Below are 21211 nucleotides of genomic sequence, written 5' to 3' on the forward strand. Positions count from 1 at the left end.
GGACAAAAAAAAGTTTTCATTATCAATTGGACCAATCAGCAACATTGTTAGAATAATTTCACCACACAAAAAAATTGGGGTGAATTATTTGCAAAGTTCCATTCTGATTGGTGATTAAAGTGTAGATATCATGTAATTGACCAATCAGAGGCAATGTTAGATCGGCAGGTAGTGCTCATGGGGTTAACCATATTCATCATCAGTATCACACCATATATGTCGTCACATAGTCACCACCTCGTCACCATGGTCACTGTACTTGATGCAAGGGGTTTCTAGAAACACTACTCTTGACTCTAACGTGTCAAAAACACTTCACAGAAAACTACACCCTGGATTCATATTTATGCATCATTACTCTTCATATCATCAGCATCATTTTCATCAACACCAAAAAATAACGTCAAAAATAACATAATTCATTGTCGTAACCGACCAAAAATTTTGTGTGATTATAAAAAATAACATAATTCATTGTCGTAACCGACCAAATATGTTGTGTGATTATAAAAATAACATAATTCATTGTCGTAACCGACCAAAAATGTTGTGTGATTATAAAATAGAAATTGAAATACCGTATGCACCGTACCAATCGGATCATTTTCCCTGCGTCCTGGATGATCATATAATGCTATTTTAATGACGTACTCCATACGTGCGACATCATTTTATTAAAATGATATAAAGTGATGCATTCACTGATGTAAACAGTTATTAATATTTCAACTTGCAATTTAATGATGCGATTATTTATTATTAGGTTGATGTACACGTCAAATAAATCAAATAATGTATCTCTGCGATTATCTGTACAAAACAAATTACATCACTGGTCCACATAATAAGCATCTATATGTAGGTCAAATTGATCATATCATTTTATACTCACTACACATGTGTCGTCTATTTAATTGGTTTAAAGGTAAATTCTGTTTAAAACTATAAATAAATTAATGTAGAAATTAATATAGCGCTTTAGATCCGTAAATAAACGGATATTAAAGCGCTTTACACTCGGGTATATCACACCATTTATTTCAGAGCAGCAATTAAGCGCCGGTATGATTATCCCCTAACAGCTCCCCATTTTACACATGGGTGGAGCGGGACAAGCGAGATAAGAATCTTCCCATATCACCTTAGCCCTGACAGGGTTCGAATCCACAACTTTGCGGTCAATGAGTCGAACGCCCTAACCGTTAAGCCAGTGTGCTCTCATACCTTTACAGGTTTTGAATCTGTTAGGGAGCGATCGTTATTTATGGCAGGGGGGGGATGGGTAAATTTAGGGGGACACGAAATTTTTTGTGGTCTTGAGGGGGAATCTGAAATTTTAGTTGAACCTGGAGGGGGATTGTTAAATTTTAAATGGAGAAAATTGGGAAAACAAGGGGGAACGCGAACATTTTGAGCGGACGCGAGGGGGGAACGCGAAATTTGTTGTCGATATTTTTGCCAAAACACCCATTCCCCCCTGCCGTAAATAACGATCGGTCCCTTAGAATGCTTAAATTCAAAATATACAATTGTTTAAGAGTGTGCACTGACTGGTTGGGCCAATCTGTGAGATGGACTTTAATTATGAAAAAAAAAAATGAAAGCACGACAAAATAACAAATAAGAATTGAGTGACAGGGGACAAACCATAACAAATCGACACGATTTCCTTGAAATTGACTGTGATGGCCTCTGAGATTATAAAGAAGGGCACTATAGAGAATACGTTCAGTTAGGTTCGTGAAAGGAGAAGCCCCAAATAAACCATAAAACACAAACATGCTTTATAAATTGGGTTATCCTTCACCATTGCATGCAAAACAGAATATGTAGTGACAAAAAGGTCACACTTAATATGCGCAAATTATAACTGAGTGTAAAGACAAGTTCATTTCAAGTGCTCGCTAATTATAAATCTCAACATCTTCTTACTATTCCCCTGGACGATACGGATACGGATTGAGCTATTCATTTAAAATCCACACTCCCCTGTGGAAGATTTTGGAAATATCTTCCACAGAGGGAGTATGAATTTTAAATGGAATGAACACATTAGGCAGCTCCATTCGAATTTCATACACCCTCTGAGAAAGATTCAACATGAATCTTCCCCTGCATGAGGGAGGGAGGGTGAGTTTCAAATGGAGCTGCTTATGTGTTATAATTCCATTTGTAATTCATACTCCCCCTGTGGAAGATATTTCCAAAATTGTGGATTTTAAATGGAATGGCCCATTAGTAGTGCCTGTTTGCGGATGTCGTCGATGTGGTGTTGTTAAATTTACAGAGCTGTTCAAGTCTTGTGTCATGTTTCTCCAGTCGCGCTCTTCAAATGCTCAGAAGAGCGAAATCAAACTTCTCTGGCTGCATAGCTTGAATTCCGCGACTTCAATAATATATGGCGAAAACATTTGGGCTAAAATATGCTTGAAATTACTGATGGACTGGACTGTTTGAATGCTTTGCAAATGGCTTACACGTATAGATAGCCCAATCCATTACCCAAACAACAAAATATAATTATAAACAAAAATATGAACTGTGCATTTCAATTTTACCATTAAGATATTAAATAAACTACATCAGCACTTAAGATCTGTTGATGTGGATAAAAGGAGGCTGCTATGTAAATTGAAACGTATCGGAATACAGTACATTCCTTTAATTAATTAAATTTGACGATGAGTGGATCATGCCTATATTTATGTGAGGGTAACGCTTTAGTAGTAAAATGAAACGTATCTTATAAAAACAAAGGGTACATGCCATAATATAGAGTTCCTATTCAATTGGCCCATTGCTATCCGAACAAGCGACGACTGTCCGCTATTAAAATTCAAGCATTTTATTTCCGCCGGCAATGTCAGTGTTTCTGTCAATGTATTTATACGCTCTTAAACTAGCTTAGATTTCCGTTTGGTTTACTGTTTAGGCCTAGAGAAGATGCTGTTAGACTTGTTTTAGTCATCTCATATAGATATAGCACTCATCCGGTCTTGCAGGATTGTGTTACGGAGTGTGCATGAAATGAACATCACATTCTGAAACTCGGTCATGGGTGGGGTACGTTGACTTCGAAGCAAGGATTAGAAAAGGGACCGTGTACTGTAATACGCGTTCCCTGCTGATTAGAAGTAGGATGCCGATGATAATCATTCTTGGAAGAGTTCTTGATGTATATGTGTACTGTTCGTTTATTTATTTTATTTATTCATTTATTTATTGATTTATTTTTTATTTTTTATTTATTTAAATAGAATGATTAATATACTTTGAACTACTACTTAGGTCTGCTTTATTTTTAAAACATGCTTAGTGACACTATATAGAAATATGGAAAGTATTTTCTTTTTACATTCAGGTGTGCATATTAAAGCCTATAATGGTTCTTTTGGCATTTTCATGCTGGGAATCCCGTGCAATAGGCCTATCGAGGGAAACGTGTCGAACATCTTAGAGGATTTCTGGAATGGTGCAATAATCTACAGCTTTTCTATATATTTGTCATTATACATATATTCCTAGGTCTGGATTTCAATACATTAGATGACAAAGGTCATCTGCACTATATCACCAGTAATCACGATAAATGTTTTCCATTTCTAAAACATAGTATAATAAAACAATCTTTAAAAATTATGCGTACGTCATACGGTATATGCACATTAAATAGCACACGTGTGTATCTGTCCTTTAATATTGTCGACAATCACTAGGATCCACAACATGCTCATCTATCAGGACAAAGTTCTTTAACCCACATATATTTGTATATATTCATTGAATGACCTTTGAAAATTTGGGTACAAAAACTCATACTCTGCAACTTGTGGTCAAATTTTGCACTATGATTATTTAATTGAGGTTGTTGAACTATACCATTGGGATGAGGCTATTGTGGTCCATAGTGAATGAGCTTATAAAGAGATGACGTCGACACACTAAACGTACGTCAAATTAATTAAATCATTAACACACCTGCATAAAGGGATGGAACATTATGACATTAACAACAGAGAAAGGGCATTATCAGCTCTACTGCATGCATAAGTAAAGAACGCTCATTTTAAAGGACATGTTATCTATTCCCCAACTGAAAATGGAATGACTTTGTTAAGGGATGGGGTATGGACGTTTGGACAGTATTTATTGTGGGACATTAGAGCACATCAGACATATTGAATTGCATTCTGAATGCGAAGAATGTCCTTCTGATATCAAATAATTTTGATTTTTTGAAATTCGCAATGTAATACACATTTTATGGCAAATGATTAAAAATTGATATTTAACATCAGTACTCCAAGTAAACTTCATAAATCTGATGATTTATACTTAAAGTGTATGTATAGGTGGGATGAAAAGCCGACGATCAATTGAAAATTTTGACCTTTCATATTGAAGATACGGATATTTTTCCCAAATCACCCAAAAAAATTAGGTCTTTTGGGGAAAAAATCCATATCTTCAATATGAAATGTCAAAATTTTCAATTGATTTTTCCTCCCAGCTACATACACTTTAAGAATATATCATTAGATTTATAAAAATTTACTTCGAGGACTGGTATATATCAAAAATGTGAAAATGTCAAATTTTAATAATTTGTCATAAAATTTGTATTATATCGTGAATTTCAAAAAATGAAAATTATTTGATATCAGAAAGACATCTTCGTATTCAGAATGCAATTCGATATGTCTGATGTGCTTTCATGTCCCACAAAAAATGCCGTCGAAACGCTCAAAACGCTCATTCCAGATCCCTTAACAGATTTTACAATGTTCCACATCATTTGGCAAGTCATGTTACGAATGGGAAGAAAATCTCTGTGTGCTCAAACACACAATTGACGGAAAGTACAAAGTATTAAGGCTATATGTTCAACATCATTTGGGAAGTCATGCATAGGAAGATAATCTTTCTTTACCATAAATAATTTATTTTGACGGAAAGTATTAGGGTATAGACGTGGGCAGGATCGTAAATGGAGAAATATATTTTGTATTTTGTTCTCAAAATTACACAAAAATTACTATAAAGTCCAAAAAGCTCATTAACCTTATTGATTATTGATAAAAACAACAAGATACAAACATATATAATTGATATTAAAAACCGTATGTCCGATTTGCTTCAAACAAAAGGCATACAAATGTATTGATAAGTGTGCTTTGCCCTACTCAAATTAAAATTTGTTTTAAACATGCTTGGAGCACTTCCATAATACCTCAAACAGACCTAATTGGAAAAGGTCACACATCCCTTGTGTTTCTTTAATTAATCTATTTGAATTTGTGAATAACATAGTGTTTAGAATGTCAGTTTTGTCAAATGTTATCTATGCTTCTATCATCCATATGTGTAAGTTTAGTTTTGCGTATTTCCTTTCCTTTTGGTCAAAACACATGTTACAATGTTTTAAGGGGGTACTGCCCAATTTTGTGCCTATTTTTGCATTTTTCTCAATAATTATAGCACATTGGTGACAAGTAAGATATGTATATTATAGGGGCAAGGACTACAACTATACTGCACTGGAAATTTTATTTCAGTACAGACAACAGTTGCGGAGTTACAGTCAAAAATGAGGGAAACCAATATTTGATCAATAAATCAATAACTACTTGCCTTGAGTTGCTGAATTTTCAGTGCAGTAGTTGTAGTCTTTGCCCCTATACATATCTTACCTGTCACCAATGCCCTATAATTTTTTGAGAATTTTGCAAAAATAGGCACAAAATTGGCCAGGGGTGTAGTACCCCCATAACGGGTTAAAAATCGACCCAACTCAATAGTATACGTTTATCTTTTGTGAAAGTATCTCAGAAATCTTTTAATCTGATCTCATTTTGGTAAATTGTACAAACTCTGTACTATATTATGAAAACATCATTCATGTGATATTTGACAACGGTTTCGAGTAAACACTAAACTACATTCGATTGACGTCAAAACACCATGAGAATTTACACAATAATCCAAATTTTGATACAAATTCAATAGAACAATGCATCCACGCTATACGAAATCATTTCCCCATACCACGTCTGGGCATATATTGACCATAATAACATGTTGCCCTTTGTGGTTTTGATAAATACATTTTGATCCAAATTTAACAATAAATAAATCGAGACGTAGGAAACATTGTTTACTTTATTGTGCGGTTACTGAATTTGAGTTGAATAAATTGAATCACACACATGTGGTTACAATGAACTTGAAATTATAGTTGCATGTAATAATGTGCGAGTTCATTAAACCATGGACCACAATGGCCTCATCCCAATGCCATAGTTCAATAACCTCAACAATCATAGAGCAAAACTTGACCACAAGTTACGGAGTATGAGTTTTTGTACCCAAATTTTCAAAGGTCATTCAATGAATGTGCAACTGTATTGGGTTTATAGAAATGTGCCCTGATAGATGAGCTCAGCATGTTGTGGATCCTAGTGCATGATGCATTTTAGTTTCAATTTCCTTCTCATTACATGTATATAATTTTATGTCCTATGAAATATATAAACGTCTATCTAGAATAGTATATTTATAGTATAATTTGCAAAAGTATACAAAACGTCCAAAAATTTAAGAATTTGCGAGTGAGTGTGCATCTTTTTTTCTGGAATAAAAATACAATTCTTGGAGATAAACATATACAAATTTTAGCTCAGTATTTTCGATAAACCGATGGTGCGAACATAGTAGTAGGCCAACATAGAAATGTTTTTAATTTGTTTCTCTGCCAACTCGTATAATCGTAGTCGTTCTGGATGGATGCATTCCAAGATGTGTTTTAAACTTAAAGATTTGCGGTAAGATATTTGCGTCGTATGAATAGTGAAGTACATGTAAAAACTATGCAAAGAAAAACGTCAGAAAACGTTCTTAAAACGTCTATATACATTTTATGGCGATTAGATTAGGGATTTGTATTTTCAAGCTCGGGAGTAGTTAACTTATACCGTAAAGATTCGCCCAATGGCGCCATGGGGTCATTGACATATTGAATTTAAGGCACAACCTTAAAGTGCCCTGACTTAAAATTCCCACAAGCAAATAAGGCCAGGGCATGGAACCTTATTTCTTGTTGGGATTTCAGATGAGGGAACTCTCTATTTGTACATAAAATGCATGTACCCCAAGGGAGCCCAAGTGCACCATACATGTAGGCGAATATTTACAGTATGATACATACACGCGAGCTACTCAGCTATATACGGAATCATATACGTCAAATCATTTCATTAAATGTCATTTGAAACTAAAAGCTGATTTGCCTTCGATAAAAGATAGATCTATTTATAGTACATCAATTATTATCTGTTATATTTGGAACCGAAGATAGCGTCAATCAATATAAAGTCATCTGAGACGATAGAATATTTTCAAGAATGATTCGTGTAACTGTGAACCGTGTACTATGCTTATGGACTCTGACCACATATTTCCACGTGAAGATATTTTAATGTACCTACAAATCATACTATTAATATTATGCATTTTTCACATAAGCCTCTAATTATTAAAGACATAAATAATTATTCACGTGCTTTAATTTAACAATAACAAAAGAAGCAGCTTTAAACTTGAAAACTGTCATAGATGTATCTGTATGTGGACGAAGGTGATATCAAAATAGTCATAAGGGTGGACCAAAGCAATATTAAGCAGTCGAATAAGGCGTAAAAAACATAAAATCAAAACGTAGTCATAAGAGTGGACTAAGCTGGCCACATATATGCCATTGCAATCAAAGATGTTCAAGATCATGTTCGTACATGTATGATTTCAGTGTCATATAGAATTCAGCAAAGTTTTTGCTTGACTAATTATTGTACACTGCAGAACATATTTAAAATTTCAACAACTGTTTAATTTTTTTAACAACTCTGGTTTAAGTGCCAGATTTACAATATACATGTTGTACATCTGGCCAGTTGTTTATTTTTTTGAGAATGCACCGTATTTAAGTCAAAGTGGAAAACATGCGTGTACATGCACTTTATATAATTATTCGTTAACATTTCTCATTAATTTAATGTCCGAGCTTGGGGTTACAGGATTAGGGTTATATTTTGGTCAACGTGTAACACTAACAAACATAAACAAAGAGTTTTGCCATTTTTACCTTAGCCAAATGGCATTTGGCTAAGGGTCTCTTTCTCTTATAGGTTCTGATTCTTTCTTTCTTTCTTTCTTCTACCAATCGTATGAGCCATCGTAGCCATATGCGTTTGTCAATTTTGACGAAATTTGGTTATTATTTGCCACAAATGTCACGTGAAAATGTTTTTTAATTTCATTTTGTAATTACAAAAACCCTTCAACTGGTATAAATGTATGCATTATGTGATCAAGGTGATCCAATATTCACGTAATGCATGAATCATATAGCCTACTAGTAGTAATGATTTTGTGATGTTTCTCTTGATCATGTTTGTACGTCATAGTGCAATATGTCGATATAACATCGACGCGTTCTTTGAACTCAATATTATAGAGTATAGACAGGTGATGAATGCATGGGAGATAACATTCAAAGTAGACCATGATGGTTATTGAGAGGTTACTGATTTATTTTCTATATAGTTTTCTAAATTACACTTTCAATGCATTTGTCTCTGTAGCCCTATACTGCAAAAGTAAAAAGTGTGTATTTAGAGCAACTTAACATAACTTAGTACTAATATGTAATTAAACTATTTAAAATGTTGCTCTAAATACACAAAATTGTATTTTAAATATAAACATTTGTTTTCGCAGTGTAAGACTTTATCATATCGCTCTTAAATTAGGAAAACAGTACGGAAACGCTTAAGGGTAGTCGAGGTATTGTTGGTCGAAGCAACCGAAAAATCGATTTTCGTTATCTAAATCAATATATTATTGAAAAATAACACTTTTATCTTTTGCAAAAGTTCATTCTACAAATCATATACTTTGAAAACTTGCTTAATTTATTGCTGCTAATGAGTTATCTACGTTTTACAAAAGTGTTGTTGTTTCAGCCCTTTTTACAACATAACTCAAGAACCACAGGACCTACAAAAGTATATCTGTGATATTTGAATTCTTCTACACACTCGCTAAGAATTGAGCAATGCAATTTTTGCCAAAGCTCACTACCATTCGCAAGATGCTGTGAACTACCAAATCGCAACAGTTTTAAGTTGTTGCTAACCTTAAATATGCAAATTTTCCTGCTCGCTGCACTCGCAACATACCATTCAAGGTTTGTAGATTGGAATCCCAAAAATTTGGCATGTGGAAAGGGGGGAGAGAATTTTTGGCAGGCCAAAGGGGGGGGGGGGGCGATTTTTGGTGGGCCGAGAGGGGGCTAATGTGTCCGTTTAGTTAATCTTGCACATTTGGCAAAACGAGTCATGCACCATAGACTCTAGAAGAGTCTATGCATGGACTACATGTAATATCTCGACATGTTCCCAACTATATGTTTTTTTTTTTTTTCGAACACTTCTTAAAGCCGTACGATTTCTGTCAAATTTTAATTTTGTTATTAATCTACCCAAAATGGTGATATATCTTTCTAAAATGTTTGAAGTGGAAAGTGTACAAGTCAACTTGCATACCTTCATAAATTATGCTAATGATTTGTACTTGAAGATGAAAACGAGGCACCCTCCCCCCTCCCCCTAAAAGAATCTTGGCTTTGGCTCCATTTCACTTCCCCAGTCAAAATAAGATATTGGGAAAATTCACACTTTTTGAGCCAATATTTCCAAGGTTTCGGATTTATGCCCTGAAATTCACACCACTCCTAAAAAATCCTGCTGCTACCACTGAACACGTCACTTGACAGTGTCAAGAAGAAAGCATGAAAATATACAAATGACTTCTGATATTGATACACAATGTACCGGAAATTCAGTCATGTCATGATGTGATGACCAAAATACAGAGCTTTCCCCAATCCTTGAGTTGCATGGCTACTGAGAATCGCTTCCTGTATAATAATGTTATGCTATTTTTTCAGCAAATATAATATATACTATAGGTTTATCCATAATATAATCCATCTTTTAACTTATTTGAACATAATTTGCCTATATGACAGAAACGTTGAACTTCCGATTTTTGCTTTGGTGACTTCTAAAGAGAAATATACTACTATCAGGCCCGTACGAATGGGGGGGGGGTAGTGCAACCCCATCCCCCCCATTTGAAAAAGTATACAAAAGGTCCCAAAATATCAAAAAATAGGTTTTTTACGCCTTTTTTGGTCAAACATTTTGGGAAGAAAGTCCACTTTTCACAAAATCGCCCCCTCTTGAAAAAAAAATCAATTTTTTAAAATCAGCACCCCCACCCAAAAAGAATTCTGCGTACGGGCCTGGCTACTATTCAGGTAGACATATCCTAAATTATTGAGGAATGGGATTTTGCTTAATATTAAAAGTGTTACTGTCACTGGTTCCATATCATATCGTTGGCTAATCAAAAAGCTACAATGTAGGCCTATCATGATTTTGTGATGATAAAGGAGAGGAGGTGTGTGAATGTGTGTTGTTTAATATTGAGCTAAGAGTTGAAGATATGCAGTCTGTCAGTCTATAGGTTATTGAAATCAATTCAATGTTTTCTTCTTGCCCTTCCTTTGTATACACGTGTTTCTAGACATGTAATAAATATGACGAATGAAAATTTTGTTGTGATCAATAGATTTTTATATATAGGCCTACATCACATTCTATATTCATATTAATCATCATTTGTACACATTGATTTAACATTGGCATCAATATATCTATGACCAAAATCGTATAGGATAGATTAGATATGATATTTGTCCTTTGACCAGGGCCTTTAACTTACGTAAACATTTATATGTAGGTGTAGTCATGTATTTATCTAGGCCTATAATATGTTATCATCTGACAAGTGACAGAATTAGATCACAAGGATAGTAGATAACTAGTATTGCTCATCATGAGAAGCTAGAGCTGAACCAGAAAAGACTGCTTTCCAGTCCGTGGATGCACCACATCATGACCCGTAGGCTTGAAAACATACTTTCATCCAAGATAGGGAAAATAAATAATAGTAGCCTAGCTACTATAGTAGGTTTCCAAGAAAAGTAATAATAAGCGAAGTAAACATATTAAAGCTTGAATGGCATTTAAATGTCGGTGTCAAGTTACTGTCAAATTGTGGGTGAAGGACTCGAAACGTCTGCACTGGTTACTAAATTGCATTAAACCATGTTAACGTTCAATATACACAGAGAGTTTTCGAAAGTAATACTCTTAATAGTGTTTTGCTAATCAATGTTTAACCATAATGTGCTTGAACCCAATATCAAGATATTTTTGTACGGTTTTGTAAGCTGTTCAGTGCTATGTTGTCTGAGTTTAGTGGACTGGTCGATGGCCCAATGAGACCTTTGTACGTTTTCTTCTTCATTGGCGGGTTCATTGGCTATATTTTGGTTCTTAAATACTTCTATGCCATTGTATGTTTATTATTATAATGCTTTTGTGTGGTAGTAAAACAGCTGCCAAGTCATTGTATTAGCCTATTCCATTGTGTTAGTGTATTGCCTTGACTTACCTGCTTTGTTAAGCACGTGAGAGAGAGCTGCTGATACGATGAAAATAATACCAATGAATAGTAACCTCCTCCAAATAAAAGGCCTTCTCCTTCGGTAACAGTACATCGATGCCATATTTATCCTGTCAGATGAAATACACAATCACACAGTAAGCACATATCCCGAGTATTTATTTATATTTATCCGGCAGTGATGGTTGCTCGATAAAAAGAGTACTATGTAAATCCTCAGCTACTGTAAGAAATCTTGAAGTGCCTGCTTGCTTGGTTCTCCGTATAAAGACTGAATGAATGAACGAGTCAAGTTAGCGCGCGAGTATACGAATGATCACACTACTGGAACAATAGTCTGCTTGCTGTCGGTCTATCGTCTGCTACCAGAATGAAAACACCACAATATCCCCGTTTTAAGAGGATTCCCAGCGTCTAGTTAGGCTCCATTCTACTAATAGGAAAATACTAGGCGAGGATTTTTACATGCCTGCGAGCGAACAAATTATATCCACCAGGTTAGGTTACTATTGGAAACGGGAGACCTCGGGATGACGTCAATTGCAGCGCCAGAGCGTAACCTCAACAGGAGTTGGATAAAGAAGAGTGCGATTCTTGTCATATGGGTAGATTGTGCGTGCCTTGAGCAGGTCATGAACCTTCATCAGGGATATCCATTAATATTTCCTTTAAAAAAGTGTAATTTTAGATAAAAATTTAACGTGAAAGAAGAAAATACAAAAGGATATGTTCGTCATTCATCATGATTTAATGCAGTGGCATTTACCAGCGTTAATTGTGTGAGCTGTGACAATACCCGAACTGTCAAACAGTCTTGGTTGTTTATACACTAGCAGTATTAAATCACAATGTTACCAAAGAAAGAAAACAAATACAAGTCTGTTATTTATTAATAAGTATGGTTATTAATAGAAATGTTTGATTATTCTTTAGTGTGGCGTATCGACGTTAAGTATTTTCAACGATGCGTCAAACAATAGCTGTAATTGTCATGCGGCTAAATCGTATCATTATAGTACCAAATCAATTTATACATCAACTGACAGTGCCTGCATGGGATGACATGTATGATAAAATAGGCCCCCTTTTGCCTCAGTGGCTAAAACTGAAAAGAATATTGCGCCTGCTATCCCATGCGCATTTTTAAATTGGCAATTTAAAAAATTGACAATTTAAAAAAAAATCACGATAAGCATGCGCGTATTTTGGGGGGGCCAGCCCCCTGGGGTAAAAGCAGGGGGCGGCCAAAATGACGCGGCGGCGGAAAAGAAGGGGCGGAAAAAAGAGGGGCGGCAGAAGAAGAAGGGGCGGCAAAAAAGAATTAGTAAAGAAAGAAGAGAGGGAAAAATTTGAAAAAGCATAAATAATTTAGAAAAAATGGTAGGCTATACATCAAAATGTGTTGCTTTTTAGGGCGCTAGCGCTTATATCCCTTTTTTTGCTCTTCACTTTTTCAAACCACCGTAAAAAAAATTGGGTCAACCTTTTCGGGCTGTTGATGAAGGAGCGGCAAAATTGAATTTTCAGCCCCCGGGGTAGGAGCGGCCACGGGTTTATTGCCCGGGTTTATTGTTGCAGATAGACATGCAAGGTTTTGCCAGTATGAATCAGTACAAAATCTCAATTTCACCGAACAGTGAGATTTTCAAAGGTTTTCTCATTACAGCGACGATATTGATGCAAAACCAGTTTATAACCAGTATTGATACTAGTGATTTTACATTTGTTAAGTTAATATTAACAAATAAAGGTCCTTTTTATGACATTATCTATGTACCCTCTACTGGTATCCTGCCAAAAAATTATATTTCCCAACTATAATTAAAAATTTTATTTTGTCAATTCTTATATTAGGCCCAAATGTTTCACAAAATATTAACGACCCACGTAGAATCACAGTCGAAAGGTATGAAAAGTAATGAACAAAAAATAACATGAATTCTTTCAACATTTAAAGTTTAGGTTGATTGCAGGAAGTGTGATATTTATTCCTCCTGCTACTCCGAACCTGTAAACATGGTAAACATGGTAAATGAATAAATTGTCAGATGTTAAGGGTAGACGAGGTATTGTTGGTCGAAGAAGATTTTCATTACCTGAAAAATAACACCTTGATATCTTGCAAAAGTTCATTCTATAAATCATATACTTTACAAACTTGCTTAATTTATTGTTGTTAATGAGTTATGTACGTTTTACAAAAGTGTTGTTGTTTCAGCCCTCTTTACAACATAACTCAAGAACCGCAGTACCTATAAAAGTACATTTGTGATATTTTAATTCTTCTACACACTCGCTATGAATTGAGCAATGCAGTTTTTGCCAAAGCTCACTACCATTCGTAAGATGCTGTGAACTACCAAATCACAACAGTTTAAAATAATTAATAACCTTAAGAAAAGATATATCACTTTAATTATTAAATCAACATCACTTTCATACGAGTTGATTTCAAGAGATGCACCATGGTAGTTTTTTTGATAATTATTATATGCCCAATTTTTTGTGGGCAAAATAATTTACTTGGTGGACACTTTTTTTGGGCAATGGGTGTAGAATTTACGGGGTGTGCTAAATAATTAACTGGTGGGCTAATGCCCACCCAGTTAATATATTATTTATACCTCTCTGCTTCATATCAATTTGTAAGCGCTCTTTAGCAAATTCACAGTTCATTGAATTTACAACCGTATGACAAAACAGGCGAAAATAGTAACCTTTTGCACAAGATTTGCAATTTAAAGAGAATTGGTCATTGCTCATCTCACAAACTTTCTCACTCATAAACTCAAACCTGCTACAGGACCCATGACGCGCTCAGCTTCTGATACTTCTCTTCTCACCGATCATGTCGGGAAACATCGCATTGGAGATAAATGGTTTTATGTTTCGGCACCCACAATCTGGAACAGCTTTCTATGCACTCAACCGTGTAGTGTAATCAAAGACTGTGTAGAGACAATTCACTGCTTGCTTGATCAGGCAATTCTGGTGGTGAAAAGCATGAATGAAGTTTTTATCTATGTTCAAGGAAAGTTTGTTGACATGAAACCATGAAGCAACTTTATCTAACTCTGTTCATGGTTGCGACCAGGGCCGATATTCATAAAGCCTTGCTAAATTAGCAACCAACTAGTGCTTAGCAAGATGCTAAATCCACTAGTTGATAGCTACGTAGCAATCAACTAATTTCTTATTCATAAAACCTTGCTAAACACTTTGCTAACTAGCTATCAACTAGAAATATTTAGCTGATAACTTATTTGGGTGTTTTGGGTGCTATGGCCTTCAACAGTTGTGTAACATCTAATACAATAGGCTTATATAATACATGTCTATTATACTTGAGCTCTGAACCACAGTCAAAATGATCAAAATGTAATGACTCATTGCTGATGGTCTTCATTGAGATTTCGTTAATAAAATTACATGTGTATTTTGTAAGCTATATAGGCCTACAAGGTTGTTACGGCAAATTAAATTAAAAAGATACTCTGAACAAGTAAAGTTCATATACATGTTAAGTCCTTGGTTTGTTGTAAAACATACTATACAAAATATATTACTTCATCAAATAGAAAACAACATGCATCCACTTAACGCTGCTCATTTAGCTTCATGAGCAACACTGTGTAAATAATATTAGATAATTTAATAGCATATGATATATCTTGCTTGTTGTCCTGACAAAAGCCAAGCATGATTTATCTTTATCAAATTGACATATAATTTGTTATTGAAAATAAGTCATGCATCTTTACCAAAGAGAACATTGGTAACATGTCTCCAAAATATATATTTTACGTATCAAACAATTGAACAGAATTGCTTCGATTGAACATATCTGCTTAACTAAAGATTACTTGCTATATCATAATCATTTTTCTTGTGCAAATTTGGTTAAACAATACTGGCTTAGTTCAATGTTTATTCATTCACCCTAAATTTGTTGTGTGTTTTTAAGACAGTTTCTTATGTGTAAAACACACTGAAGACCTCAGAAACAGAATATTCTGAGAACATTATTTTCATAATTGACAACAGTTAATATGAAATTAAAACAATAAATCATGTCAAACTTAGTTCAAAATCATTAAGACTAGTTGTCAACTAGTGACTTAGCGCTGCCCCAGATCAACTCTAAGTTTTGGCAAAATTTTAGAATGTTGCTAACTCTAACTGGGTTTTATGAATAAGAATTAGCAATCAGCTAGGCTTAGCAGCTTGCTAAAGTCAATTTTAGCTGTCAACTAGGCCTAGCGTGGTTTTATGAATATCAGCCCAGAGAGTTAATATCAGGATGAGAGAAGAAGATGTGTGTGTCATCTGCAAAAAGTAGGAAAGAAAGCTTGGTGGATGGGAAAGATCATTAATATAAAGAGCAAAGGACCCAGGATAGATCCCTTAGGTAGGCCACAAGTGATAGACAGATGTGATGAAAGGCGGGAGTTGGAGCTCACAACATGTTGACGGTAATTCAAACCAAGTCAAGGTGACACCACTTATCCCGTATGTACTAAGCTTCCTGAGAATAAGATATCATGGTTAATCGTGTCAAAAGCCTTTGACCATATGCTTTGACAGACCAATAAAGACATCGACAGTTGGAATTCTTTTGTCCAAGTAATCATAAACAGTTTGGGTAAGATGGACATTGGCCAGTGATTAGCGCGAAGTTTGTGAAGGAGACTGTAGCGAGACAAGTAATTATAGAGGCGATTGTAAACAAGCGTTCCGGTATCTGGGGAAAATGAGGTAGGACGGAGATGGGCCGATAATTTGAGAATGTATGAGGGTCATCTTTCCTGTAGATGAGATACTTTGGCGATTTTCAGTTTACCGGGCCCAATACCAGACATGTTGAAGATGCGGGACAATTGGCAGAGCAAGGAGGTGGATAACTTGCTTGAAGACCACGGGGTTTAGGTCATCATTCAAGTCCAGCACTTCCAAGTTTAAGTCATTTAGCAACAACGTTCTGTATTTCCTCCGGATCTGTTGGGATAAAATAAAGAGAGAATTTGATATGTTAGAATTACAAGAATGCAGATGATGATTGTTTACCTGTGGAATAGAATTTGCAAACTTTGGCCCAATGGTGGTAAAATACTCATTAAACATGTTAAAAGAATCGGCAATGTTAGATGGATCACTAATTACAATACCATTGTTGTTGAAATGGTCAGGCAATGACTGATCCTGGATTTACCAAGAATCTCATATTGTATGCCATGTTTTTGCTAGATTATTGCGGTGACTTTGGAAAACATTTGTGTAGTAGTTGCGTTTACATCGCCTCATAATATCCATCTCAAAAAAAGTAACTAACCCCCTTAAATAATGACCATTATTCAAAAACGGGTGATTGTATTACAAATCTGTAAAATGCGATGGAAGCAGAATTTATTTCTGCACATTCATGACATTTTGACACCTCATTTGCAGCAATTACCTAAATATTGACGTCACAGCGTACATTTAAATCAATGTAACCCAAGATTTGAAAGCTGCAGTAAATTGTACTGATTTTGTATTCAGTGTAATGGAAGGAAATCTGTGTAATGATATCTGAGTGTTTTTGTCCCGGGGGGGCACTCCAACTTTGGAGGTGACGCGTATGTAGGGCTGTTAAGACCCCCCTTTTCAGCATCGCTGTCACCCAAAGACCCCATATTTTTTACGAACACATGCTCTGTCACCCGAAGACCCCTATTTTTCCATTTGATCTGTCACCCAAAGACCCTTACAAGTTCAATTTGAACAGCAAGTTTCATTTATCCCTGATTTTGTTACCTATTTTGAAAAAACAAAGAAATTTAAGCCATTTTCGAGGTTTTTGTGGCGCTGTTTCGGTTCTCACCCAAAGATTCCATTTACAAAAAGGTCATGTTCTCACCCAATGACCCCATATTTTTTACATTTTGCTCTCACCGAATGCCACAAATCATGCTCTCACCGGTCACCCAATGACCCCATATTTTTTACATTTTGCTCTCACCGAATGCCCCTTAGTGCGAAAGTGCCAGCCCTACATCTATATCCATTTCAAATTGAAGTGCCCCCCGGGGTTTTTGTATTGTTAAAATTTGTATGTAAGTGCAACTTTCAAATCTGGACCTCACTACATTAAATTAACCAGTGTTTTATTGTTTTCTGGGCTATCGCATCAAATGAGGTGTCAAAATGCGCAGAAATAAATTTTGCTTCCAACGCATTTTACAGATTTATAATACAATAGCCTCTTTTTGAATGATAGCCATATGATTATGTAAGGGGGTTAGTTACTTTTTTTGAGATGTTTATTAGTAAGGACATTGCAATAGCTCTTAGGGCTTTTCATTAACATGATTAACAGCGTTTGGCTTAACGCATAATACGCTGCTTCTTATTATTTTATAGAGCGTAACAGGCCTGCAGTGATCTCTGGCTTACGGGGAACTTTATTCTTTTTCATCATTTTGCAATTATTTGACAATGGAAAATGTTTGTTGTAAAGGTTGCTTATAACGATATGGAATGTGTTATATGCCAGATCAGCATTTTCAGTATCATAAACGGGAGACCAATCAATCTGGCTCAAATGATAATTAGCAGTCGATGGACCATTGATTTTACGGGTCCTGATTGTTTTCGAAGAACGACTATTGTACATGTTACAATTATTGCTGAGATGAAGCACAGAAATATCACAATAGAGAATACCTGAAGGAAAAACATTATCAACATGGTTTGTGAAAATATTGTCAAGTAATGTGGCAGAATGCGGTGTAAGCCGAGTTGGCTTATCAATCAGTGGAAGCAAGTTATGAGAAAACATCAGCAGTAGATTTGTGTGTAGCATGATTTAAAAGATCGAAATTAAAATCACCCATCAGGTAAATTTGCTTGTTTTCAACAATCAAGACCCTTATCTAACATAATAGAATTCCCTACAACAGGTATCAGGCGATTTATAGATCGTACCAATAATGATGTTCTTATCATTGTCGCATGATATTTCAACAAAAATGGATTCATAATTATCACCAGCAAACTACAAATCTTTTCTAAGCTTGTAATGAAGGTCATCAGAAACAAACATGGCTACTCCTCCACCACCTCTGTGAGTTCGAGGTGTGTGAACAAGACTACAGGGTGTATCAACATTTAGTATACAGTTTGAAAATACCGCTAGATTAAAACGTATGAGGTCTGTGGTCAAAATTCTCTAGTTGATAACTTCATCAACATCTTGTCCTCCTATAGCAACAAAATCACTGGCGTGTGACCAATAATAAGGATTTGGTGGCTACTTTTGTGAACCGAGTACAAAAAGCAGTTGCGCGAAGTCAATTAAAATCAAAACAACATACAAATCACAAAAAAGTCTCACCATTTTCTTTACTGTTTACAGTTATTGACAGTTTTAGTCTTAGTCTTCCACATGCCCACAATTCTTCTGTATGCAGATTTTGGCTCTTCTCAACATGGCGTTCACACCACGTCTAATGAGAGGTCTGTCCTGCCAGAGAATGTCAACTTGTGCAATTATGCGTCTATGAAGCTCATCAAGGTCTGCAGGAGGACTTGTGAAAACATTTAATGCAAACTCTGCTTCATCGCCAATGATGAAATCTTCCAGTAAACGTAGAGGACGGGCATTAAGCCACTGACAGAACACAGTGCGACGTTGGTGATGTGCTTGCTGAAGTTGATGTCTCCTTATCGTCTGATAGAGATGAAATCGCAGGTCACAAACGAGTTATTTTGTTAAAGGTTGCAGATTGTATTCCAAGTCCATTTCGATGGCAGCTAATTTGACCTCCTGCTTGCCCCGCCTGCAGAGTGTTACGGACTGCTAGGATATTAGCAGTAGATCTTCCAGTTCGGGCGCGACCACAATGTTCTCTGTTCAGATTACGACTCGTTCCAGTTATCTGATACTTCGCAATTCGCAACATTTTGTAAATAACGCCACGTGAAGGGGGGGGCGTGCATTTGGATACTGCTGACGGAATCTCCGAAGCACTTCTGCTAGACTCTGGGTGCGATGGTACACTGCAACAAAGAAGGCCCTTTGCTCTGGCGTGTACTGTGGAGTATCCATTTTAATGTTGCTATTCTCCTTGTCAGTAAAACCTAGCATATGTAAGGAGATAGTTGCCCAGATTTACCAAAAGTCACGTGTTATGTAACTCACACATGCACAGGATTGGAACCCTAACAATGAGGGCAAATGATCTGTACACCTGCATGTTTCTCTTGGCTGCACAACAATAACAAGCACCGGGCATTTAAACCCAATTGACTTCGCGCACCTGCTTTTTGTACTCGGCTCACAAAAGTAGCCACCAAATCCTTATTATAATTAATGGTCACACGCCAGTGATTTGATTTTCAGCTGTAAGAGGACAAGATGTTGATTAAGGGGACTCGATCTTTTGTGCGTAATTATAGAGGGCCAGGGGATTCACTCTATCATTAAAAAAATTATTTGAAGAAGTTAAAGAGCCCTAAGAATAAAAAAAGGTAGTGTAATTCACGCCAGACACAATTTCTTTATATGACAAAAATTAATTTTTGTAATCGATCAAAAACAAACGTTTTATATCAATTTTAAATTTAGCCTGAATCGGTAAATATGGTACCTCTCGCCCTTTTTTAGGTCAAGGCTGTTTTTACCATTATGCAGCGAACCATTGTTGAAGCTATTTCACATACACGTACAAAACATTCTAGAGAAAGAATGAGGCCATATACTGTTGAAATATCTTTTGTTGATTTCGAATGATAATGTCATGAAGTCGTAAATTTTAAGGTCAAATTCCTAAAACCAAAACAAAACATTGCGACGCAGTTATTTCCCGACTTACACAATTTCATCATCACATCAGTGTCTTTATTATTTGTTTGAAACCTTTCCCAAACGTTCGTGCTCTTTATGCATAAAACGGCTAATCTATCTTTACAAAACGCGTCTTTTTTTAGTAAACAAAAGGCTAAAGATGGCATTATGAGATCTATCATTTATCATTACACTCCTCCACTCAACTGCCACCGTGGCCGAGCGGTAAAACGGTAGACGCGTAATCAAAGGAAGTTCCGAATCGCTGGTTCGAATCCCAACGAAGCCTGTGGAAACTTTTTTTTCCTTCAAAATTCATGATCGCATTCCGAAATGAGTCACTTGTCGGTAAATCATGTATCGTATCCTTAAGTTATCAACTAGAGAATTTTGACCAAAGACCTCATACTTTTTTAATCTAGCAGCATTTTTCAAACTGTTTAATTTTGATACACCCTGTATAATCTTTCTTATGAACAAGTTGTAGAGGAGTTTCCTTAAAGCGAGTTTCAGAAAAACCATAGACACTTAACTTGTGATTAAGAGTACTTATGTAGTCAGAAATAGTAGGAAGATGTTTACTTACACTGCATCCATTCAGGTGGAAGACTGCAAACCTGGAATTTGACTTCTTGAAAGTTTATTGAAAGAATCATTCAGATAGAACAGTTGAATTGATTCAAGTCATCATCATAGTCACTGATTAAAAAACAGACAATTCCATCTAAGCATACGCCGCGCCTGTAATAAGTTTTTTTTTACGAAAGGCAGACACACTCCACAAAAAATTACGATTAA

The 21211-nt window shown here is 35.7% G+C and overlaps 1 protein-coding gene across 1 annotated transcript in view; it reads right to left on the reverse strand.

Annotated features, from left to right (window-relative positions):
- LOC140153467 (sodium/potassium/calcium exchanger 4-like) overlaps positions 1-12134 on the reverse strand; it is a 122052-nt gene extending 109918 nt beyond the window's left edge. The window contains 1 exon segment of the mRNA XM_072176226.1: positions 11578-12134. Coding sequence (XP_072032327.1) covers positions 11578-11692 — 115 coding nt within the window. The 5' untranslated portion in view covers positions 11693-12134.
- Between the last annotated feature and the right edge of the window lie 9077 nt (positions 12135-21211).

This window comes from Amphiura filiformis, chromosome 5, assembly GCF_039555335.1.
Source record: "Amphiura filiformis chromosome 5, Afil_fr2py, whole genome shotgun sequence".
Lineage (NCBI taxonomy): Eukaryota > Metazoa > Echinodermata > Ophiuroidea > Amphilepidida > Amphiuridae > Amphiura > Amphiura filiformis.